Source organism: Tachypleus tridentatus, chromosome 12, assembly GCF_004210375.1.
Source record: "Tachypleus tridentatus isolate NWPU-2018 chromosome 12, ASM421037v1, whole genome shotgun sequence".
Classification (NCBI taxonomy): Eukaryota; Metazoa; Arthropoda; class Merostomata; order Xiphosura; family Limulidae; genus Tachypleus; species Tachypleus tridentatus.
The window spans coordinates 95,676,890-95,703,797 of record NC_134836.1 but is presented as its reverse complement, the minus strand read 5'-3'; the positions used below and the strand labels follow the sequence as shown (position 1 = coordinate 95,703,797).

The 26,908-nt window shown below is 33.2% G+C and overlaps 1 protein-coding gene across 4 annotated transcripts in view; it reads right to left on the bottom strand.

The window, feature by feature from the left end:
- Nucleotides 1-2,363: 2,363 nt before the first annotated feature.
- LOC143234068 (dual 3',5'-cyclic-AMP and -GMP phosphodiesterase 11-like) overlaps nt 2,364-26,908 on the bottom strand; it is a 102,496-nt gene continuing 77,951 nt past the window's right edge. For 3 of the 4 annotated variants that reach the window (XM_076471111.1, XM_076471112.1, XM_076471113.1), the window contains 8 exons: nt 19,422-19,531; nt 16,544-16,631; nt 12,051-12,151; nt 11,648-11,725; nt 8,417-8,480; nt 8,239-8,313; nt 4,252-4,335; nt 2,364-2,975 (listed from right to left, as the gene is read on the bottom strand). In XM_076471111.1, coding sequence (XP_076327226.1) covers nt 2,868-2,975; nt 4,252-4,335; nt 8,239-8,313; nt 8,417-8,480; nt 11,648-11,725; nt 12,051-12,151; nt 16,544-16,631; nt 19,422-19,531 — 708 coding nt within the window. In that variant the 3' untranslated portion in view covers nt 2,364-2,867. Of the gene's footprint in view, nt 2,976-4,251; nt 4,336-8,238; nt 8,314-8,416; nt 8,481-11,647; nt 11,726-12,050; nt 12,152-16,543; nt 16,632-17,870; nt 18,074-19,421; nt 19,532-26,908 lie in introns of those variants that run through there. The other variant, XR_013018505.1, reaches the window with a different exon arrangement.

Genomic DNA, 26,908 nt, shown 5'->3' with positions numbered 1-26,908 from the left:
GGGTTATCTGCGCTAGTCGTTCCTAATTTAGCAGTGTAAGACATCCAAAGAACCGTATCCCTCGCTACCACGAGGGAAGTCAGCTAGTCATCATCTTCTACCATTAACTCTTGGGCAACGCTTTTAAAAACGAATAGTGGCATTGACCGTACTATTATAACGCCCTCACGGCTGAAAGGGCAAGCATGTTTGGTGTCACGGGATTCCAACCTGTGACCCTCGGATTACGAGTCAAACGTCTTAACCTCCTGGCCAGAGTGAGGTGTAAAAGATGTAAATGTTATTTTAATTATTCTTGAAGCATTGTTCGTGTTTTAAATAACGTGATAAACGGAGAAACTCTTACATTACTTGAGCATCAGAATAAGTATGTGTGTGTGTGTGTTTTCTTATAGCAAAGCCACATCGGGCTATTTGCTGAGTCCACCGAAGGAAATCGAACCCCTGATTTCAGCGTTGTAAACCTGTAGACTTTCCGCTGCACCAGTGGAGAGTATCAGAATGGAGTTAGGTAACAACACGCGAAATTTGTTAGCTTTTTAGATTTTGTTATTTCGAAAACTTTATACCGTCTTTCTTTCATGGATATTTTGAACGTGTCAGCGTGTGTTTTCTAAACATTAGTAAAAACAGATATTTTCCACGCTAAGATGTTTACTTTAAATAATATTTTTTTTTATATGGGCTGGATGATTGCTTTAGTGATGGAAAACATTTGTTGTTGTTTTCTTTTTTTAATATCGAGCAATGCCGTCCATAATTTAGCAGTGTCAGACCAGTGGAAAGGCAGCTAGTCATCAGCACCTACCGCCAACATTTTTACCAACGAATAGTGGGATTGGCACTAGCAGTTTGAGAATCACTGCTATATGCCATAATATATACGAAATTTCGTTAAGTTTCAATATTTTTTATTTGAAACTGCATGAATTTTTGTTGATATTTTGTATATATAACAGTTGAGAGCCTCATTGTTCGATTCTGTATTTCACATTTCTTCAGGTAATTCCGAAGAACTCTATATTATATATAATACAGTTTATTCACACTTTCAGGTATTTAGTTTACGACCTCTTCGGAGTATTGTGAGTTAGGTTTTCCACATTGCAATCAATGTTCTGGTTACTTTTCGTGACTACAATATGGATTCTCTATTTTTTTGACAACTATTGTTAAAGTTAATAAAAATGATTGCTTAACGCAACAAGATTTTTACGCTGTTTTTTCGGTAGCATTTCGAGTCTATATTATGATTTAGTCAAATTTTCGATATTTCCAAATTCAGTTCAGTTTTTGGCCCAAAATAATGAGTTACTGTAGACAAAGAGGAATATGCTAACACGACTTTGATAGCTGAAAATATCAGTTAAAGTGATCAGAAGTTAAATATCAAGTCACGCTTACTTCTTCCTTCTTTTTCCTGATTTTCTTCCTTCAATCAAATTAGGAAAGCTTCATTAACTTCTAATATTATCCTATCCAACACATTTTTTCTTCCGATACATATGTTTGTTTGTTTGTTTTTGATTTTCACGGAAAGCTACACGAAGACTATCTGCACCAGCTGTCCCTAATTCAGTAGTGTAAGACGAAAGGGAAAGCAGCTAATCACCACACACAAGCAATTCTTGGGTTATTCTTTTACCAAGGAATAGTGGGATTGACCGTCACATTATAACGCCTCCACACCTGAAAGGACGAGCATGTTGGGTATGACGGGGATTCGAACCCGAGACCCTCGGATTACAAGTCGAGTGCTTTAAACCATCTAGCCATGCTGGGCCGATGCATTTGTTAAAAACAGAATACAGTTATTTGGAGATACAATTAATTTAGATTAATATTATAAAATTAGTCACTTCCCTTTTCAACAATTGTTTTATTTGAGACCAAGGAGATTCGAAATGTTCTACATTTCGGTGGACAGTACAACAAAAAATATCAGTTTATTTAACAATTCCACAAAACGCTAAAAGTTTGATAACAGTTAGATACGATAAAAAACGAAATAAGGTTGAAAAAAACAAGTGACAAATATTAATTCACGAAGAAATTGTATCTCCACGTGTTGAGTTAAATACCCGTGCTACCAGCAATCCGAAAGTGTATCAGTTTAAGAATCAGGTGAATAAAACTTTATTATAACTTCCTGTGGTGAAAATCCCTTTTCCTATTTGCATTTTTCTCTTTCACAGCCACTTTCAGAAACTGATTCTTCGATTCTGTAAATTTCTCACAAACAAGAAGATACGAAAAAGTGGGTGTGTGAAATTTAATGATGTGACAAATAATCATGTTACTCGTTCTGGATATGTGGATGACGTAGTGATGGGTCATGTGATTTTGACAACCGTACTGAGACATTTGTACCCTCCTTAACGATTTATAAAACATCTATACGCTAACGTTCAATATTTCACATATTCTTTTTTCCTCTAACAAATATATTTTCCGTTATCTAATGAACATCGTAATACTTATTTCATGTATGAGAAAAAAAATGCATTAGTTATAAAAATACTCCGTTGATAGATTTTTAACATTTGATGAAATTCTCTATGATGAATTCACCAAGTTAAAGCTTTATTTCAGGAAAAAAATCTACTTATTATGCAAGAATGCTTTCAGAAACTTTCACCTGCCACTAATCCCTGTATATTATAACAGACCCCTGTTCTTTTCACGAACTCTATTAAAAACAAAGCCCACCAACCACGAATAGATTGCACATATATTCATAAACATAACATAAAAATTTTCCTTCTTGAAGTCATCAACTAATGATATTATCAGTAACTCGTAAAACATGTTTCTTGGTGAAGCCACAAAAAGAAGTTAGTTTCTTCGAGGTCATATCAAAGTTCAATCTACAGGTTTTTTTCTTGATTCTTGTCTGCCATTTTAAGCCATTGTGACCGATTGGATTTCACACCTTCCAAAAGAGGCTCCAGTTTCTCCGAAAGTTTAGCAAATGCCTATTCAAAAGATACAATAAAAACGTTTAGGAAAATTTCTAGATAATAAGACCAGTCCCCTTTCAAAAGAAAATGTCGACCATCGTTTAAGAGTAAATCAAAAATTATTTTGAACTCAGATGCTATCCTATAGCTATAATTTTCCAGACTTCTAATACTGAATATATCAGTGCAAACACCAGGATAATAACGCCCAAACTTGGTGTTTGTTCGACTTTGTGTTTATCAACTAATAACAAGATGTGAAATAAGATTTGATAAATCTTGAATTTCCTTCCAGTTTGGAGTAAAAACGTAAATTTTGTTTCGCTAAGTGTCACACCTCTACAAAACACTTCTCTCACACACACAAACACTACAACCAACAATTAAGTAAAAATATATAGCTATTACAGAAGTTTATTATTTAATATTTGCTTTAAAAATCATTTAAAGTTATTTACCTCACTTGTAAATGAATAGATTCATTGCTTTATTTGAAAATAAATTTCGAATTACCCATAACAATATACAAATAATAAAATTATATATCTATTTATCTAGTGATCTTAAATATAAATTTGAAAGACCTAATCATACCTGCTTATTTAAAATGGGAACAATACACAGACCTATTCGCACTTAGTATAACCAAAACCATAAATCTTAAATTAAGCATACAGAAAGAATGGATATAGTATATCAATAAACTCACCTTCAGCACACAGTCTAATTTTACCTAAATTTACGTCAAAAGGAATAAGTTTTCTGAGCTATTCACCCCAAACAATTTTAATTCTAAATCTATCTAAACCTCAATATAGAATTGTTTTGTTTTGAATTTCGCGCAAGGCTACACGAGGGCTATCTGTGCGAGCCGTCCCTAATTTTGTAGTGTATTACTAGAGGGAAGGCAGCTAGTCATCACCACCCACCACCAACCTTTGGGCTACTCTTTTACCAACGAATAGTAGGATTGACCGTTACATAATAACGCCCCCACGACTGAAAGAGCAAGCATGTTTGGTGTGACAGAGATTCGAGCCCTTGGCCATCAGAGTACGAGTCGAGTGTTTTAACCACCTGGCCATGTCTGGCCCATAGAATGGAAATAATAATATTGAATTTAAGTTCACAGTCTAAATCCTGATACAAAATCAGTATAAATGATAAGTTTTTACTCACCTATTATTTAGTAGCTATATAAATATACAGGAACAACTACATAATAATAATAATATATTCACAGCATTATAATTATTAGTAAAACTATAGGTAAAATATAAAATTTTCATACTTCATAAACCGGCATACAGATGGCATCAATGAAACCGACCTGCATAAGCGGAAGTTGGTCTTTCTTTTCTCTATTCATCATATCCTACGAAAAAAAAAAAAAAAAGTTGCAAACAACATGTATTTGGCAACTTCTAAAAAAAAGGACCGATGGCAATAATAAAAACATTCAACTTAGAATGCTAGTAACTCCGATGAGGAGATTTCCATGGCGATATTTCATCAACAGAAACAGGCAGTTTACATTATTACTCAACGTTCAAGCGAACTAAAGCCTATTATTTTGCTACTCTGAAGATGTTAATTATGTACTGTTAGCAAACACGATTCTTTTGTAACTAAGCGGTTTAGTGACTAAGGCTGTAATGAAAGATGAATTTTCATCTTCGATGGTTCGAAAGACATTATCCAACGAAAGTTCGAGCTTCGGTGATACTAAATTTGCATAAATTACTGATGACGTCATCATAAGTATCATATGTACCTTGTGTGTGTGTGTGTGTGTGTGTGTGTGTGTGTGTAAATAATATATAAATAAAATGCAACGTTCATATGTAAATTAAAATATATAACAGAACGGTTGTGTTTTTTACATTCAACAATTATTTTTTTTTACTTTTATAGACAATTAGGAATCAATACATACGCAACCTAGTTAGCAATTGTAACATAGAAAGTTGTATCCTTACTTTGACAAATTACTGTAATTGCGTTAGTTAGGGATATGTTTTGTTTTTAAGTAACTCGGTTTTTGTAATTTTTACTTTATATTTTCAATATTTTTATAGCATTAAATTTTCGATGTTACTATAGCTAGCTAGATTGCGTATATATCCATCCCTACTTGTTTTTTTTGGTATACCTGTTTATTTCCCTTTTATTAGCTATGTTTATGTACGCTAACAGAAAATTAAGCGAGTGACGCCCCAATACTGGATTCGATTTTTTTTTTTTTACTCATCTGGACTTCTTCCAACCTACCCTCAATTTGGATTATAAATCATAAGTAGCGCAGCATTTGGGCGTGTTTTTATTATAGCAAAGCTACATCAAACTATGTGCTGTGTCCACCGAGGGGAATCAAACCTCTGATTTTAGCATTGTAAATCTGTAGACTTTACGCTGTCCAAGCAGGGTGCTGGATCGGTTGGAAAAGTTTTGTAAAAGAACAAGAAAGGTATATCATCTTTCTGTACACTTATATGGAAGAGTCACATTAGGTGAAGGTTAATTCAAATAGTGAAATGTTGATTCACTCCATATATCCATATACAGCGACATAGGAAGCTTCATAATTGGTTGGTTGGTTAATTTGGTGTTTTATGGCACAAAGTAGCCAGGCTATTCGCGCCAAGCTTCATAAGTACAATACCCTTTTGCACACTCAATACTGTGAAATGGTTATTGTTAATATTCAGACATTTTAAAGATGATTTAAAACGGGCGATTCTTATGGCCGCCATTTTGTTTCATCACGATCCCTACTATTAAGTATTATCGTACTTAATAGTAAAAATACACGTTGTTAAACATGTATGTATTTGAAGGATAAAGCGATATTCATATAGCTACACACAGTAAACTTGTATTGCAAGAACATCCTCTTGAGACCAATTAAAAAAAAACGATTTTTCTTAAACCCGGACATTTCCAAGTAGGTTAAAAGTCAGTAATTATCAGCATATAACCGTTGTTTAATTAAATACATAATGATAAGTTCGTTTGTTTGTGTATGAATTTCGCGCAAACCTACACGCAGGCTATCTGCGCTAGCCGTCTCTAATATATCTAATTATCACCACCCACCGCCAACTCTTGGGCTACTTTTTTAACAACGAATAGTGGGATTGACCTACATTATAACGCCCCTACGGCTGAAAGAGCAAACATGTTTGGTGATACTGATAAATAAACAGCAACACAGAAGCTCGTAACCACTTTCAACTACAAAAAAAATTACACAAAAGTGTGTTATTATCATTAATATTTTTAACAACATTTTCACATTCTTGATTAATGAAACATACATTTTCGGGAGAGGGGCTATAATTAGACCGGTTCTCATTTTCCAACATTAACATTACTAGTGTTACCATACATTTTGTGTTTCATACTTATTCTATAATAACACTTATATTACGTCTTGTATACAAGGCATTCAATACATCCTACTGAAGTAATGCAGCCGCTAAACCTACTCTCCCCCCCTCGATGCTTCACCACTATGATATACTACAATGTATTTGGTGCACAGTGTTTTGGTGTTTTTGTAATACAGCAAATTTTGTTAAAGTAGCGAGCATTATAGAAATAAAAAATCGAATTTTTCATGTGAGTGACATTTAATCTGTCACTGCCATTCAAACACTGTCAAACGGTCTCTGCTGACAAAAAACTAGCATAATTTAAAATTTGTAAACTGCTGAATGAACTTTCAAAATACAAATATTTAAAAACATTATCGTCGAATTTCTGGCTATCAATTGTAGCTCCTACCTTTACAATACGTACGGAACCAGAGTTTTTACGTGTTAATAAAACCTTCTCAGACTTCACCGAAACAAGAAGTTGGATAATTAGCTTTCGGTAAGATGTTGAATGAATTCAGTTATTTAAGACCCTAAATGCAGATCAGCGACAAACTAAACAAGAACTACTGTTCATAACTCTTCAGGATTAGTATAATCTGTTTACATAATTAATAACATTACAGTAACTAAATGAACAATTATTGTTTTAATGTATTACACATCAAAAGTATCCAATTACCAATTGAAGAAAATAGTTTTAAAATGACTTGGCTCTTTATACAAATGGAAACTTGATTTATAATAGGTGTAAGGAAAGACCTTCCACTCCTTCATAAATACATCACCTGTCCATTCAACTATGCTTGTTTATTCTTATTTTTTAGTATTATTTTACCTGAAGAAATTTTAGGCAGTTACACTGACAAACTGAGTCTGTGAATGTCAGTGTACAAATTATATTGACTAGTCAGTTTTAGATGAATAATAAGTGAACAGTTTTTCCAATCAAATCATATGTTAGCACAACTGCAATAAGATGTAACTATTGTGTCAATAACTTTATCTAATCATTGAAACTCTAGTTTAATGCCCCAAATGATGCCTTAAACATTTTTCAGAATTGAGGAAAAAAAAACAAAGACGATTGTACATTTCACAAAAACTTCATCCGTTAGGGATAATGATGGTTTGTAAAGAGGTTTATATACAGTTTAACTAAATATATACATTGGTCAAACAGGAAATTTCATAAAAACAAGAATTTAACAACATTATGGAATATGGAAATCAAAGAAAATGGACTCAACCTTTGTATCCTACTTTTTTAAAACTGAACACCAATTTGATTTGGAATAAAATTTTACAAACATTACATATCTCTAAAAAAGTAAAAACTAAGTAGCCTGGATATTTGAGAAATAAACAGAACACTTAAAACAATTACAGAAAAAGTTCTAAACAACTAAAACAATTTGATCTTCTCAAGGTGAATATCAAGATCATTTCTGGTTCTTTGGTTAAACACATATAAACCTGTTTACAAACCATTCCAGTTTGTACCTGATGACGTCTTTAATGGTAGAAACCATGGTCGTTAATAAATTAAACTTTTATGAAACATACAACTTTGTTTTTCTTACTTAACTCTGTAATAATAAACTTTTATAAATTTACAAAATACCACAGTTACAAGTATCATTTTACTTACATGGTAACTCTGACCATCAGGAAAGACAACATATTGATAAATTCAGACTATTTAAATAAAAAAGAGCTTGTTTGTAGATCTTCTGTTACATCTGTAAGTTGGTGCAGCATAAATAAACAAGTGCTTGTGAGTAAAAAGAGTAAACACATTATTTATTTTTTTCCAAATAAACTGTATGTGCTTGATAAGAACACAACAGTTATCGAGTAATAAACGCTTTAAGGAAAAAAAATCTTCTAAATGAACTTACAATAGGTTGAATGTTAAGTTCTTGTTTCTCAATGTCACCTTGCTGGAAGAATTCGCTAACAACCAGTTCTGCTACCTGTCAAGAGTTTATAACAACATATTAATTGCTTGAAAAAAAAAGTGGTAAGTGGTATAATCTAAACTTAATTAGGTACAAGGTAAAGAAATCTAACACTTACCACCTTCTGAATATCCCATGGTTTAGTAATTGCTGCTATGTCACATGCAGTCATTAACATTCCCCTGAAGTTATACAAAATCATTATTAGAGATGATTACTTTTAGCTACATTAAATCATCTACATACAGTTATACCTAAATGTGTAAGGGTTGCAATGAAAAACAAACTAATTTGGATATTGACAGGAACATTAATAGGTTGAAAATAAAAGGTTCTCTGTTATATCAAATTTCAAATTAAGATTCAATACTGTCAAGCTTAAGCATTCTTAATAAACATCTTGTTATCATCTATAAAATCTAATACCTTGTATTAATCAAATATGAATCATATTCTCATTTCCTCAATTATGGCATAGATTAATTTTTGTTCATCTCATCATGAAATATTTTTTTATGTTTGTTTAATTTTTAGAGGTTTGTTGGTAATTAAGCACAAAGCTGCACAATGGGTTATCTCTGTGCTCTGCCCATGAGTATCAAAACCCGTTTCTAGTGTTGTTCCTTTTTAAAGGAATGTTAAGACATGTAATGAATTAAAGTATTAACTCAAACTTTGTTTTCATTTTTCACTATTATGCATATTAAAACTATGATTAGAAAAAATTTATAGTTTAGGGAAAAAAAAACTTAAAACAATTAACATGACATAATATTTAGGAACAACAAGAAATCTGCTGGTTCATCTCAGCTGTCCCATCTTCTGAGTAAACTAAAATTAATAAATAAATAAATTTAAAAAGGAATAGAGTCAGCCCTTATCATTCATATATTTTCAGAGTTCAGTAACAAAAATATCGTTCAGTATAGTTTACTGAAAAATAACCTTAAAAATACATTAAACCATACTTGTTGAAATCACATTTAGCTTTACACAGATAGATACTGGTCCCCCATATGGTTTACACCCTGATAATTTGTGCATCATGTAACATTTTCACATATGTTAAAAATGGATATTGTTTTCCTACTTCTAATATAGCTTGTATAATTACAGGTGGTTATTTTAGAAGCAATTAATTATGTTACAACTATCAACATTGCATGCTTGTTTTTGTCCTAAATTTTACAATAACAGGATAACACTGATGTCTTTAATAACCAAGGTAACTGACTGAATAATCCAAAATTAGAGGATACCATAAATGCAACATTGAACTCTATGCCTCCTTTACAAGATGAAGCTAGATGTAAGAAATAACAGACAGTAACCAAAGTGCTTAATGTCTTCATTGATACTAAATTACTATGTTAAGGTTATAGTTCTGCAGAAACTCTAAACTGTCAATTACTCATGAATTTGTATCTCAAGTTTATTTTTAATATATCAATATGTCTTTAAAAAGTGATAAGCCTCAAGTGTCAAGAATAGTTAGTAAGAAAGAAATCCCCTCAAGACTGGATAAGCCGGAAATACACAAGTCTTTCAGATCCTAGAGTGTATTTAAATTAACTTAGCATGTGTATTGAATTTATACAGTATGTTTACTGAAATTATTTCCTCAATTACAAATTTAAGCATTAATTTCTGTCCTCATTGTACCTGAAAATGGGATGTTTCTTAAAATCTATGATAAAAAAATTCTTACATACAGCTTTTGTAGTAATTTTATTACACAATGAGGTTTAAAGACTATCTCACTAGTTTATGTACTATTACTAATATTCCCTCTAATTTTTTTCAATCCACATGTGGAAAGAATTTTTTCATGTTCACCAGTGTCAAAACAACGTGCAGATCTGTGATACCAGTTGTTTTTTTTGAGGGGGTGTTTTAGACCATCAACCCTATTCAATCATTAAGCCACTTTTCAATACACAAGTTAGTTATTTGAGCTTTACAACTATTGACTGCCAGGGTAATTAAAGCCATCAGTATATTGAGACTCTTCACCATTACTGAGGACGTGCACAGCTGGAATAATGAAGTGATGAAGTGTGTGGCATTTGATTGGTTGTTGTGTAGCTGCATAGCTATGCAGCTTAAAGGGAAGGCTGATTATCAACTGATAATTTTTTCAATATATATTGTGGTTGAGCCAGTTTGAAGAGCTTTGCAATTAGCTTAACAGCAGAAAATTAGAATTATTCTGTTAATTTAAACATTCTTTGTTAGAAAACCAAACTGCTAAAAGTAACATGTTAATCTATTGTATTATTTTGTTTGTTTGGAGTTAAGCACAAAGCTACACAATGGGCCATCAGTGCTCTGCACACCATGGTTATCGAAAACCAGTTTCTAGTGGTGTGAGTCCACAGACTGTAGTAGTTGGGGTCCTAGTGTATTACTTCAGTTTTCTGATTATAAGTTAATCTAGGTTATATCAAAAGTTCTTTGTGCTTTGAAATTTTATAATTCTGGTGAAATTATAAAACTTGTATACTTAATTTTTCTACTTTTCATATACAATATTCATTTGAACCATTTTAGCACAAAAGAAATGAAAAATAATTTCACAAAGGGAATATAAATATGAAATACATCTACTTATGTTACATATACTATGTATTAAGATTTCAAATGATCAGAAATTTTAATTTGAATAAGATTGATACATACAATTTTGCTTCTTAACCCAAATATACTTTAATATACAAACAAAAGTAAAATTTGTAATAATGGTTGTTACCAATGTCATTACAAATAATGATTTATATATATTACATACAAACTATAACCAATTTTCTACCTGGATAAAACTGAATATTTTATCGACAGTTGATATTGTTACATCTTGCTTAAGCTAGCTAACTGTATTTACTTGGCTGGCCTCACATTGCTTAGAAGCTAACTTTTTACCACCAAAGATATTTAATATACTTGTAGAAATATCAATGCCCAACGTTAATTCATTGAAGTTGAATGGTTTGTAATGCTCAAAATCTATAAACATTCTTGGTCAAATATTTATAGTTTTCTGATTAATAAGCATTAATCATAATTATAGCTTTTGAGGCTTATAGTTTACTCACTGTAGTGATCAAACAATATTCTATTACTGTGTTTCGGCTAGCTTTTATACCAACTATACAAGATTCTCGAACATTTAACAATATTTGAAGATATGCTAGTATTTTCATTGAAACGAAATATTGTTGATTCCTACTCAGAAGAATCTTCTACAAATTTAGAGAACAAGTGGGACTTGCAAAATACACATCATATTCATCAAACTGAAACAAATGCAGATATTAAGATAAATGTATAACAGCAAATCTGTTACACTTACCTGAGGAGTTCTCGCTGGTCATCGTTTTGCCAATCAAACTCTTTTGTATCTACTAACTTAAAGAAGCTACCTCGTTTCCTGATAAAAATGTACAAAACAATGATTTTTTACAGTAAACTAATGTTTTTTGACACTCTCATTGAAATTAATCCACGACATACACTGTTCATACATTAATTACAATAATAATATCAGTTCAGCAGTCTAACAGTTCAAGTATTTGTTCACAGTTTAACAAGTGGTGACCTGTATGTACTACAGGTCATCACAAAATAAAAAATCACTTCTACAATATATAGTTGAAGATAATATTATACAATGTGTTGGTAAAAATTATTTTTGAAGACACATACTGTGTCAAAATCTTTAAAACTGAGTAAAACTAATATTTTTTATCCAATACCTGAAATATACAGCAAGGTCTGTAGCTAAGATAGCCTCTTCAAGAACATGAACCACTTGTGTGTACTCTTCCGTAGACAGATGGCTTAAGATCTGATTTCCCTACTCATTTAAAAACATAAAATTTTACTCATAAAGAAATAATTTTAAAATACATATGAGAGCTGTTCAAAAAATACGCAGACTGTTTGAATTGCGCGGCTCCAGTTGGTTCCAGGGAAATCCGCTTGGTGTTGCTAGGTTTGCACAGATCAGCTGATTACGACGCCATTTCCCGATTGCAGATATCTTTATTTGTGTATTAGCTACGCGGTTTTAAGTGAAGTGCGATTTTTTTTTCGTTTGGCGGATTTCAGAATAAATGACCTGAAGGAGCGACGACTTGCTGTGAAATTTTGTGTTAAACTTAAAAAATCTGCGACTGAAACTTTTGCTATGCTTAACACGGCTTGCGGTAATGTTGCTATGAGGCGTACGGCATGTTTCAAGTGGCATGAACGTTTTAAGGATGGTCGACAGTCCATTGAAGATGATGAGCGTCCTGGACGTCCTTCCACGTCAACTAACGACCCACACGTCGACAAAATCAACACCCTGGTGTGGGCAAATCGACGTCTGACTGTCAGGGAGCTTGCTAAAGAGTGTGGGATATCAGTTGGATCTTGTTACGAGATTTTGACCGAGAAATTGAAGATGCACCGCGTTGCTGCGAAATTCAGCCCTCAGAACTCGTGAGTTTTTGGCCAAACACTCGATCACTGTTCTTCCCCACCCCCCCTAATCACCTGACCTTGCTCCTTGCGATTTTTTCTTGTTCCCCAAACTCAAAAGACACTTGAATGGAAGAAGATTTGAGACGATTCCCGAGATTAAGGCAAATGCGACGAAGGAGCTGGAGGACATTACAAAAGAAGCGTACCAGGACTGTTTCAACAAGTGGAAACACCGTTGGGATAAGTGTGTGCGTTGGGGAGGAGAGTACTTTGAAGGGGTCTCAGACCTGTAACTTCTAAATAAAGTACATTTTGTTTTATGACGTCAGTCCGCGTATTTTTTTAACAGACCTCGTATCTAATTAAAGCAAACAATTACATCAAAGGTAAAATATTAATTTGTTAAGATTTTATTGACAAACTATGTTGTTGTTGTTTTGAATTAAGCACAAAGCTACACAACTGGCTATCTGTGCTCTGCCCACCACGGATATTGAAACCCGGTTTTTAGCATTGTAAGTGCACAGTCACTTGGGAGCTATTGACAAACTAAGACAACACTATGATATATTTATACTTAAGAATCTGTTTGCTAAGAATTGCAATTTTTAATTATATGGTACCTTAGAGACAAGTGGACTTAAACAACTGAGCAAAAGACACCCTACAATTCATTCCTAATTTTGAGCTACTGATCTGTGGGAAAGCTACCAGCCAGAGGCCTGATCATCATAAGGGTCATTTTCACCAGTTTTTTCATCCAAATAGCAACAATTACAATCACTTGTATAATGTGGTTAAAACTAGAAGTACGTCTTGAGTCAGCTTAAAAGCATTTCAGCTTTAGCTGCAGGTAATTATCACATAGCTTCTTTGTTCTGAAATTTCTCGAACAAAGCAATTTAATTAACAAGGGAAGAAAAACAAACATTCTTTTTTACTACACCAAAAACAAGTTCAATAACTTAAAAGAAATGATAATGAAAATTTCAAAATAGTTTTTAGAACTAAATTTTAGTTAAATCCACACAAAAAAGTATCAATAACAAATTAAATATCAGAACTTGTTTTGTCTTTACTGATTTCTATAAACAGATTTATTTCATGGTAAACCAAAACAATTACTGTATATAACGATACAAAAAATGTGTAAAGTTACGAAGCATGAAATAACAAATTAATAACTTACCATTAACTCCTAGCTCAGAATATATGAGAAACAAAAATTTAACAACTTTTTTTTTGTTACTTCCACTGGGAAATTTAATTAAAATTGGAGTTTTATTTTCATAAAACATCATATCTATAAATATATATTTACATGTAGTTCTGAAACAGAAACATAAACAGTATCAAAGCAATTATCAACAGAACTGAGGAAATATTACTGACAGAAAAAGTAACATCTTGAATGATTACACTGGTAAACAACAAGATAAAAATTAAACTTGAAGATAAAATGTAATGTAGTTAATGTGAAATTTAAACACTAGGCTAGATCTAATAGATACATGTGTTTCTAAGCAAAATTCGGAACTTTCAAAACAAAAATATTAAATATTGCAAGGAAACGAAACTCAATACACATCTGAGAAGAAGAGTACATGGAGGAATTACCAAAGACAAGTTTTTCACCTTATACAATTTATAGGAAGATTATAGGTTTAATTAATTACCACTACAAAGATCTTCACCATAATAAATTTTGTCAACTTTTGATTGAGCTTCACAATTATTATTGTGGTCTCTAACATCTTTTTGAAACATTTTGTTATACTACATTAGCAATCTTATTTCAAATAATTTCATGTTATAAATCTAGTTATTTTTGTTGTTTTTTAAATTATTTGTGTATTGTCTGCTTATGCCAAATGATGGTCTAGAAAACAGTATTTTACCTTACAAATTATTATTCCGAAACTAAAACTTAAAGTACGCAAACTAATTCTGTCTTACTTCATAAAAAACAAAGTATATATAGCTACATGATCAATATCATGGTACAAGTTGATTTAAAGAAAAGGACATTCCTAGGAAAACCTCAGAAATTATACTGAATCTGTTATTGTTTTGAAGAATAAAGATTATATTAGCAAAGCTCAGATTCTGATAGATCTCAATTTACTGGGGTAAAATAAACCACATATTTAAATTAAGAAGCAAAAGCAAAAATATATTTACTGTGATTATTGCTAAAGATGTTTTTCTTAACTTTAGACACGGTTGTGTAGCTTGGATTTTTAAGTTAGTTACTCCATTAGCTTTTGACTTTTAAATACTAAGAAAAAATGGTTTAAGTAATTTCCTTGAAAATTCAAACTTTCTTACTTTTCTATATATTCTTGGTTTCAAATGGTTTTGGCAATAAGTATGTTTCAGTCATATTAACAGTAGACATATAGCAACCACATTATAAAACTTACAGTTAAATGTCCAAAGATAGTTTACGTAATTTTTCTTGACTGTTTTACTTCTGCTTTGCTTTATAATTCTACCAGAGTTTAAATGAATACATCTTATCACAAATATATGTATTTTGTTGCAATGTTTTTAACTTCATATTATACAACAAAATTTGAAACTAATTTGGCAATACATTTGCATAAGTCTTTCTGATTAATAAAAATTTCAAATAGTTTGTGAATAAGCAAGTAGCATTAAGGTATTATAACACTTTTATTTAGTTTTAACAAGGTTGTTCCAATCTTAAAATACATAAACCAGTACAGATGTACGCTTTTCCTTGGTGTAGTTGTTAGGTACACACACCTTCATATTCTTTCATTCTGAAAGACAGCTTGCAATTCTTTATCTTTCTTGCTAAATTCAGCACCCATGATATCTTTGTACTGCAGTAGGGTGAACCATGACATGAAGATACATAGACCCAACTTAGGTTAATAAAACCTATAATATTAAGCATTCACAAAACATTTTTAAATTTAATATCAATTTGAGACATCAGGACTATGCAGAAACAAGACCTGAAACAAGTTATAACTCAGATATAGTAAGCAAAGAGAATATAGCATCTTGTAACACGCAAGAACATATGAACACAAAGGTCAGTTGTGAAAGCCTTTCATGTGACCCACATAACAGTACACAAATTACTTCCATGACATTTGTTCAGTTGATACACATCTCATAACTGGAGAAGAAAGGAAATGGATATTCAAGCTATTTCATTTGAATACATACTAGTCAATTCAATGGACACAACATCTATGGATGTGTGAACACTTAAGACTATTGAAACTAGTTCTGGGAAACCATCATCTTCATTAATTAGATGGCTTATAGAAAGCAGATAGGTAGGAGAGGTCTGCTCTAGCTATGAATTCTTTATGACAGAGCCTTTTGTACTAGAAACTGTGCTTCAAGATTCAAGGTCATGAGATAAAGTTTATTTGTTTGTTGTTATGCACAAAGCTATACAAAGGACTATCTATGCTCTACCCACCACAGGTGTAGAAACTCTATTTTTAGTAGTACAAGTCTCTGTGTCAATGGAGAGCCATCAGATAAATCATGGCAGACATAAAATAATGGACTGTAATGTCATAGTGAGACCCAAAAATTATTTTAATATAACATACTAAATCTCTGTAATATAGCAATCTAGACTGAATGAGGTATTAGACAAACTAAGTAATATTGCATACAGATCAAAGAAGGTAAGTAAATGCAACATATGCTTGTAAAATAGATATTTAAAAAATGCATTAAACCATAACTAAATAGTTTGAACATACAATGTTTGTGAAAATCAAGATCTCACCTGGGTGTTTAGTATCATTATACACTGGTCAAAATGGTGATGTTCCATAGTGGATGTAGAGTACAGCTGAGCAAGAGGTGAACAGGATCTGACAGAAAAAGACAGGAGAAACTGAAACTAAATCAATAAAGTATTTAGATTATTTTATAAACACCTGTACTAATTAGTATACTACTCATCAAAAAGATTGACATGTTACTTGAAATAAAATAAATTATATACTCAATTTCTCTGTTGAATGGTAAAATAAAATAAATGTTTGAGTCTTTTTTTTTTACTATGTGACATAAAAATGAATTCCTATTGTCAGATGGAAACAGTGTATACATGAAATAAACTTTGTAAATAACAGAATCTTTTGGACTAACACTGTATGAAAAATACTGAATATATTCATGAAAATAGTACATAAAATGAGGGTAATGTAAATATTATGGGATTGCTCCCTCTTTATTGTATGTCAATTAGTGACATCAAATTGTAGTCATGTACTTATAGTTTAACATACTCTGTGATTGGCTGTCATACAACTAATCTAACAATACCACACCAGCATTAGTATCTATAACAGTACAGAGAGCTGCATCATTCGCAGCACAAATAAAATGTAAAAAAACATGATAACAATTACAGTCAAGTACTCTGTAATTGGCTGATATCTTTCTAATCTAACAGTACCACACCAGCATAGAACCTATAAACATAGAGAGTGTTGCATCATTCCTAACACAAATAATAATGTGGTGAATGCACTCATGATTTCCAGGACAGAAACACCACAAGAAAAATTTACAGAAACTAAAGTATTGGCTGGTGAAGACTATTCCTAATAGACTGATGTGAAATTTCAAGCTTCAATAGAAGCTGCACTGAAATTGAAGAAGGTATATTAAACAACTGCTGTTGATGATAAAAGTCATTGAAATAAAAATTCAAACTATTCAAACATGTTGTTAAGAGCTCTGGCTGTTTTTTTTAAACAACACACAACAACCCAGAAAAGATCTTGCCAGCGACCAAGCTTAAGTACATGTGTGAATATTACCTCTGTGACAGTAAGATAGCATTAGTATAAAATGGCCTCAATGAATGCGTAGATGCATTCTTAAAAACCACTACCTGGGATAAGAGATAACCAAGAGAGTGAAATTGGTATCCAACTTCAAATAATAAGATAAGAAACGACTGAGGCAATGTTCTGTACTGGTGGATCCAAATTTAAATCGTTAGGTAACATTCAACAATAGTCTTTCTGATGGCAGAGAGGAGAACAGTATTAAGATCAACATACAGAATGTACAGTGAAAGTATACTGAAGAACAAATACCAGAATGGGCTGCATCTTGGTCAACTGTGTTGGAAATCTGTACAAAATTGATGACACCCTGTCAGCTGATAAACAAGGGTAGATTCCTATCCATCATATCATTTCCTCAGAAATAAGACCCATTGGGCAAGGATCCATCTTCCAGCAAATGTCGTGATACACATGGAAGGAAACAGAAGTTGTTGGCTTCTTCATATAAAGCCCTAATATAAATATTACTAAGGTTGTATTGTTTTATATGGAAACTAAAAGGTTAAATCGCAACCAAACTACTTGGTTGAATTTTGAGGCAATATTCCAGACATCCTGCATTATATTTCCCAATAATCATTGATAAACTTATAGTAGCTTAAATACAACATACACTGCTTTCTTTAAAACAAATATAATTTTACTGTTTCATTCAAAATGAATACAAAATACTAATATATTATAACTTATTCCCTTTCTTAGCATTTTATCCTAATGACATATTGTTTATTGTTTGTGAACAAGCTAAGCATTGCTATAACTTTTTCTAATAATGCACCTAAACACTGGCTCACAAAAAAACATAGGAGCCAAGTCTATATAAAATATTAACTAATACTTGTCCAAAAACGTCTTCAACAGCTTAACTGACGCAAGTGTTTCTTAGATTAAGCAACTAAATACCTTTTAATTCTACAATTATATATTACTTGTATATAAAAGAACTGAATAACATTTTCAGTCATACATGTTTTCATGATATTTTTAAAGCATATTCGAATGAATACTTTTATTTCGAACCTAGTAAAAATCTATCCTCAATAAATACAGATATCACTTAAAATGTTTTATATTTGAAACCTAATAACACAGAGAAATTTTGGATCTTAACAGAACAGATTGCAAAAAAGTTCAAAATTGTATAATATATATTAGAAAATGTGTTTGTTTGATCATTTTCTGTTCATTTTCCTGCAAACTTACTGCTATTTGAGGCCATTTCTAATTTTGAAATAATATATCAGAAGGAAGATAGTCAACATCCTCAACTTATGGCTATTCTAATAAAATGGTGGGATTTGACAGTCACTATTATAATGTAACCATGACCCAAAAGTTCCGAGCATGAGTTCTTTTTGGCAGTAATAGGGTGCAAATCATAAAAATTCAAATCCATAAACCAGAACACTAACCACTAGATCCCACTTACCTCTTTATGAAACCTGGAAGTTTACAAGGTATGAATACTTTTGATAGAAAGTACTACTGCTACAAACTTAGTTGGTATTAAATAAAACTAATTATGGTTTTCAGGATGCAATCGATAGACATCATTATTCCCTAATAAATAAAAACATTAAAAAATTTTCATGTAGGAAACTCAAAGTTCTTGATGTACTTTAAGCATACTCTTGCTATTCCTATTCACACTGGTGTTGACAAAATCAAACAGAAGAAAACATAATAGAATATAGAAATGTATTGTAGGTTATACCTACAAAAAAATCTAAACACATTTGTTAAATATATTGCTATTTTATCACATTCTTATCCAGCTACATAATTATAATAAATGTTTACTTAATTTGGAAGGAATTGTTGGTTCCTCTGTGGTCCAGATCATGGCACAAACACGCTACAATAAGAGCTAATGTCTCTATTTCTCCAAGAACTCTCAACAGTTTTGTATTCTGCCAAAATGTAAACAAAACCAAGCATGCTTTATTAGTTTCATCATAACTACATGCTACATGTATATAATGCTACATTATATAACAATGGAATTTACTGTTTAACCTTAAAAAGTACCAAATACAATATTTCATACAAGAGATAAAAAAACATGTTCAATAGATTTTATTACTGTAAAATGAGTACTCATCTCCAAAGGAATAAAAGTCTGACAGTTTTTTCAGCTTCTAGTTTATGGTATCTCATTTTACTTACCGTTTATTTGTGTTCACCTTATCCCACAGATGTTCAGAGCAACAAAACTGACTAGAAAATTACTAAAACTTTTGCATTTTGTATACCATGTATACTAATTGTTCACATTTCCCTCTCAGTCAGTGTAAAGTTCATTACAAGTGTAATTGTTGATAATATCCTTAACATCATTGAATATGAAAGATGGTCTTGTGGACCTTGAGTCATTGGAGTTCCAGAAACTACATAGAAGTTATTTGTGCACAGCATCCCTCTACTTTTGTACCTGTATAAGAGTATGCAGGAAAACTAAGGTAGTACAAATGGGCCACTCTGATTGTCATACTGAATTCCAAAAGAGCAAACTTTACTTGAAATATGGCAGGACCGAATCTTTGTACCGAGAAGACTATCCCTTTCACTACAGATTGACATGTCATACATTCGATCCTCAGATAGATGATATTGTGTGTATGACAGCCTGAGAATCCCAGAAACACAGCACTTGCTTCAATATTTTATCACTTTTTGTGCTAAACTTTCAGACTCTATAATCTGTTGGACTATTTTGAATTTTCCACCACTTTGAGCATGAGTTGTATGATGGACGAATCAGGTTTTGCATCTTGTATAAGTGTAAACTGACAGGCGTTGAAAAGACCACTGACAATTTTCATGTAATTACCAATGAAAGGAATTTTTTTGAGTTGGTAATACTACATCTAAACACTCATAGTTTTAAATTCCCATTTATTGCTTCTACTACCCAATATGTGTTTGTGACAAGCTTTAAAATACTAGATTTCCCTGTAGGATGTTGGTTATACTCTGTTGTTGAAAGAAAGGCACCTAAGTTTTCACACGCAGTGTATGAAGGTGGTCCAGTGAATCTCAAATCATGTAGTTGTATCTCGATGTGAATGTTTTCAACATCATTTTGGATTATGCATTGAATAAGTGTTGCATCATTATGTTATCCATAAACAAGGGCCAACACAATGTACTCATCAGTAAATACAGCCATAAATGTCCAATAGCTACTTCTGTGTAGCATAACATTGTACTTTTCTGCATACACACACACACACACATATATATACATGTTATAAATTAGAAGAGCCACGCCACTATTCTCTTCAGGCACAATAATTCACACAAGAGTGGTTAGACACAAATGCCTCATAGGTGATATATATGTCTAAATCAAACATAAAAACAAACAATGAACAAAAATGTTTTCTTAAGCAGTCTGCTGCATTTCTAATTTACAAAATTATGTTGAAAATCCTAGTATTGAATTTAATTAGCCTAGCTTTCAAAGAAATTCATGCGTAGTTTACTTGAGTATTCCTTAAAGATTGAATCTTGGAAGACAAGTGAAGAGGCTAAGATTTGTTTAGTCCAGTCAGATTAAAGAACTCTCTGTAGATTAGCTCCTGAGATCTATCAAAGTCTGTTTCACCAATCTTTATTGCTACTGCATGTACATTCTCTGAAAAATCAAATATCTTTGTTCTCTTACAAATAATATGATATTTCACTTTTGTGTCTATTACCAAACACAAGTCAGATGCATACTTTCTGTCCAGATGAATTTTTCATTACTAGGATCCAGTACATATGACAATATCATGTACAATAATTAAAGAATAATTGAATTCATGCTTAAAATGATGCAATCCACTAAATATGTTTGGGAACATTATACTTTTGATATGATTGTTGCTTGCTGATCCGATTTTCAGTCTTAAATGCTCTGTGCTCTTATATTATGATTGCTCGAGAGTGCAATAGAAATGGAATGTGAAAGAAGAGCATAGCTTTGAGCTCTTCTATGAAATGGGAGGGAACAGGTTTGGAATAATAGTATCACTGATATAATGTGATACATATAATACCAACAATGGCAGGAGTTTTCTCTTCTCTTTGAATGTATATTTTTAGCTTATATTATTTGGTCCTGATATGTGTCTTTTCCTTTTAGGTTCACACTTCAAGTGACATATGACATTTCTGTATTTTTTGGCAGCGTGAGTAGATGGTGTCTTTCTATGATCAGTGAGACAAAATAATTTGGGTTCCACAACTAGAGAAATATGTGTGATTTCATTGGCTTATGCATAGCATGGATTAGTGCAGATTTGTTCACGAGACTTTTGCATCTTGTATATTTACCTCACAAAACAGAACATTTAAATATTTCAAAATATGACAAAATTAAGATCCTACAATTTAACAAACAGTTCTCGTGACAAAACACCCAACAATATATTAAAACAATACCACCTTTTCATCTTTTAACAATTATTACATTTAATAATGATAAAAATCTTATTGAAAACTAAAGTTACTTAAAGATGTGCTAACAAAAAAAACACTGATAATTTGCAGGAAAAACATTAAACTGAAAATAATATTACACAAGTAAGCCCATAAAAATTTGATACAGATATAAAAAATGATGTGGCCTACACATGTGGCAACAGAAATATTCATTTCTGCAACAACAGAAAAAAATTCTGTAATACATTTCATTACAAATAAAATTTCCATAGCAAATATTTATTTTTGGCCATCATCTATACAAAAAATTGTAATGTCACAGACTCTTGTCTTTTATTTTGACTGTTTCTAAAATATGAAAATAAGATCAACATAAGATTGTGGCTCAAGAAATAGGAAAATTATTTATAAAACTGGGAGTTAGTTAAGTGATATAATATGCAATCACATTTTTAAAACAATGTGCAGATTCATAATAATTAAACACTTTTAAACAATAACTTGGCTTTTACACAGTGAAAACAGCTTCTGTTTTTTATAATATATTCATTTTATAATATTTGTTACATCTCATGGTAATAGCAGTATATCAGCCACAACTAATCAAAAAATGTTTGAAAAATGAAACCTATTTAATACAAAAGTATCACTAGTGTGAACTTTGTGTAACCACAGGCAGCTCAATTTCATTTTTTGAATCTAAATCCTAACAATATCTGAGTTTTATGCCCTTCCAAACGAATCTGGTTTAATCTGGATTGGGGAACAATTTGGAAACCCAATGACATTCATGTTCATAACCATAGATAATTAGTTTTCACATGCACAGTACTTGAATATATGAAAATTGATATCTACCCTTGAGATAATGCATGCATTTGTATATTTGAGTGCTTTGTTATATTGCCTTTATACAAGTTATACGTCTTCACAATTTTTTTATGTTATAATTACGCCATCATTGTCAACCAAGCATATAAGAATACCTGACTAAGTATACCTATAAATAGATTCACTCTGAGGTTAGCATGGTCACAACCATGTGGAATTTCTTACAATAAGCACTGGAGGCTTTGGAATTTGAATTAGGGATTCCACATGTACCTGCTGATGAAACAAGGTATTGTTTATCTTTGTCATGATTTGATAACGTAAGAGTCAGAATGTTTAAGATATTTAGTATAGGTTTTAATTCATTGTTTCTATCTTGTTACGATCCTATGTTGAATTGATATGTATATTAAGCTGTAATTTTGTGCTCGTATCAGTAACAATATAGCTTTTGTGTACAATTGTCTTCTATGGGCCTGTAATTCAAATATGTATGTGTGTTTGCTTATGTGAGCTTGTTAATTCTTGACTGTTACAGTTTCACAGTGTGGATGGTATGAATGTAGTTCATCACATTAAATTCCATTTAAACATCAGTGATCGTCGTGTGGGTTCATGTGGGGCAATAGTGAAACATAGACACCTTTAGAATTCGTCATGACTTGTTGTAATTGAGACACTCTTCAGATACAGAAAAATAGGAACTGCAGAAATGTGCTCATCATGTTGAATGATGCAAATCCTACTTGAGTGATAGATGTACAAGAACCAAGACAATATCATGTAAAGCCCACAGTGGATGTGGTGGAGGAGACAGAACAAGTCAGAGAAAATCAAGCAAAGACTGTTGAAAGTGTGTAAAAAGACATCACAACACTTGAGCCAGAGGTCTCAAGCATTCACAAGTGAGAATGCAACCCAACCCTGACAATGAGAACACTCAAAGAAGTTTTGGAAGCTACACCACAAGTAAGCTAGAAGGTGTGTGTAAAATAATTACCAGGCAACAGATGAAAACTGAACTGGAAACAAAGTTTTCAAAGTTGGAAAATGTTTATGACGATGTTAGAAAATTGACTGATAACCCAGTTCCCAATCTTAGAAGAAGCATTGACCAATTACAAGCTGATAGAGATCTCCTACATGGGATAATCCTGATGAAACTCCCCTCCCATAATGTCAAGCTCAAAAATCTCTTCGCTGTTGGAAATCAGTTTCATCTACATCATCAAGGAGCTCGACAAGAACCTCAATCACCATGGAAATGATGGAGCCAGCAGCCAATGAGGCTGCCCACAGAGCCAAGCTGGACGCAAGAGAGAACAAAATGAGGGAAGAAGTTGAAATGAAAGCACTGGAGCTCAAGGAAACAAAGAGAAGAGCTGAAGCAAAACCCCAAATGAAAAGAAAAAAAATTGGAACAACAAAGGATCCAAAAATTACTGCCCATGGAGAGGATGCCAGATATCAGGTATATGTGGAAGAACTGAAAGCATCTGAGAGTAATTCCAAATTGTTCACAACACAGACAGCCATCAGCATTTCTCCTACAGACACTGTGTCAAAAATAGCTGCACGTGTCATCCCTATTGATTCAGCAATCCAAAATATGGAACAGAATAACAATGAGAGAACACCAACAACTGTGTCTACACACACCTCACAATCCTGCCTAGAACAGATGGACACCATGAAACTAGCTGAAGCATTGGCCACAACAGTCAGCCTCAGTCACCTTCTATCTCCTGAACTCTCTATTGACAGGTGACCCACTAACCTATCATGACTGGAAGATGGCATTCAAGTCCCTCATCGAAACAAAGAAGGTGAGCAATGCAGAGAAAAAATATTACCTCAAAAGATATGTCAGCAGAGCAGCGAGGCATGCAATCATTGGTTATCTCATGCTCAGCTCAGAGAATGCCTTCCAGTGAGCTAAGGCAGTCCTGAAAAATCAATATAGCAATCCAGTTGCTCTAACTGAGGCATTCAGGAACAAGTTAGACAAATGGCACAATATCACAGGAAGATATGGAGAAGGTCTTAGGAAGTTCTCAGATTTCTTGAATCAGTGCAAATCAGCCATGGCTGAAGTGAAAGGTCTGAACATCCTGAATGACAGCAGAGAAAAATAGAAGCTACTTATAAAACTACCAGATTGGGTCTTGACAAGATGGCCAGGGGTTGTGTATACAAAAAAACCCGATCGTGAATACCCATCATTTCACCAGTTTGCAAAATTCATGACGAGTAAAGCAGAGATGGTCTCACTGGGATCTTTGAGGGCCAATGGAGATCAGTCATAAAACCAAAGAGGGAAACAAACTATGTCTGCCAAGGTTTTTGCATCAACAACTGACACACCCAAAAAGACAATGCAGAATTAAAACCTGCCTCTACTGTGGCAGTAAAGACCACTTTATGACACAATGCAGAGCCTTCTCCAACACAGCCCTGTCCAAAGAAGGGGACTACATTAAAAAGATGGCCTATGCTATAGATGCCTCACGATGGAACACTTAGCACAAAAATGTCCCCAGGAGCGCATTTGCCAAAAATGCAACAAGAAACACCCAACAAGTCTTCACCACAAGAGACAACATCCACTGAGACAAGGGACACCTCGGTTGGAGACACACAAGACACTGACAGAAGCCATGTTAGGGATAGAACTCAGAGTGCATTGTGCTGTAAAGTTTTGATGTCCAGGAATGAACCTACAACTCACATAATAATTATGCCTGTCTTTGTCGCTAGTACACATAACCCAACCAAGGAACATCTTGTTTAAGCACTCCTGGACACTCAGCCCAATACCACTTTCATTTTGAGAGAGACACCAAACAGACTTGGAGCTCAAGCAGAATCAACAACTTTGAGGCTCACAACAATGATGTCTAAGAACCAAAGGGTCAACTGTCTCCGAATCCAGAACCTGACAGTACGCAGTTTGCACACTTCCACAAGGGATGTCTTTGCCAACTGCCTAACTGCCTACTCTAGGAACTACATCCCTGTCAATGTGTCACATATTCCAACCCATAAAACAGCTAGATCTTGGCCCCATTTTCGTGGAATAGTGCATAAAATTGCACTGCAGCAAGACTGTGAGGTTGGCCTTCTGATTGGGTACAACTGCCCACAAGCTTTGGCCCCAAAGAGCTTGTTACTGGTGAGGGCAACCAGCCATCTGCCATAGAGACTAAATTGGAATGGAGCATTGTGGGGCACATAGACCTGGAAGAGAACTCAGGAGACATGACAGGAGTTTCTCACACAATACTTGTAAGAAAAATCCCAGAGGTATTCCAAGTGGCACATGGAGGGAACACCAAATATGAAGTCCATACAGGAAGAAATGTGCACCCCTCTAGAAATCAACAGTACCTTCGAGTCAGATTTCAATGATGTCCATACAGAAAGATATCAACTATTCTCACAGGATGACTTGACATTCAAGAAGATCATAGGTCAGTCCATCCATCAAAATGAAGAAGGGTATTATGAAATGTCATTACCCTTCAAGGAGAGGCCTAAACTTCTGAACAACAGAGCAATGGCCCTTAATTGCCTGAACCATCTTCAGAGAAGGTTTTCAAAGGACTCGAGGTACCTCTCAGATTAAGCTTCATTACAAACAACATGATCCACATCGGGAATGCCGAGTGTTCCAGACCCAGAAATTCCTGATAAAGTGACTTGGTACATTCCCCATCATGGAGTGTATCACCAAAAAAAGCCAAGTAAGATTCGAGTCATCTTCGACTGTGCAGCGAAGTTTCGAGAACACTTGCTGAACAGCCATCTGCTCAAGGGCCCAAATGTGATGAACAGCTTGGTTGGAATGCTCTATCAATTCCGTGAAGAAACCATAGCCTTGACCTGTGACACTGAAAAAATATTACACCAGTTCTCGATCCAGAAAGAAGACAGAGGTTTTTAGGTTCCCGTGGATTGAACACTCGTCCAGGGATGTGGTGGACTACCAAATGACAATGTACCTCTTTGGAGCAGTGTCGTCACCTTCC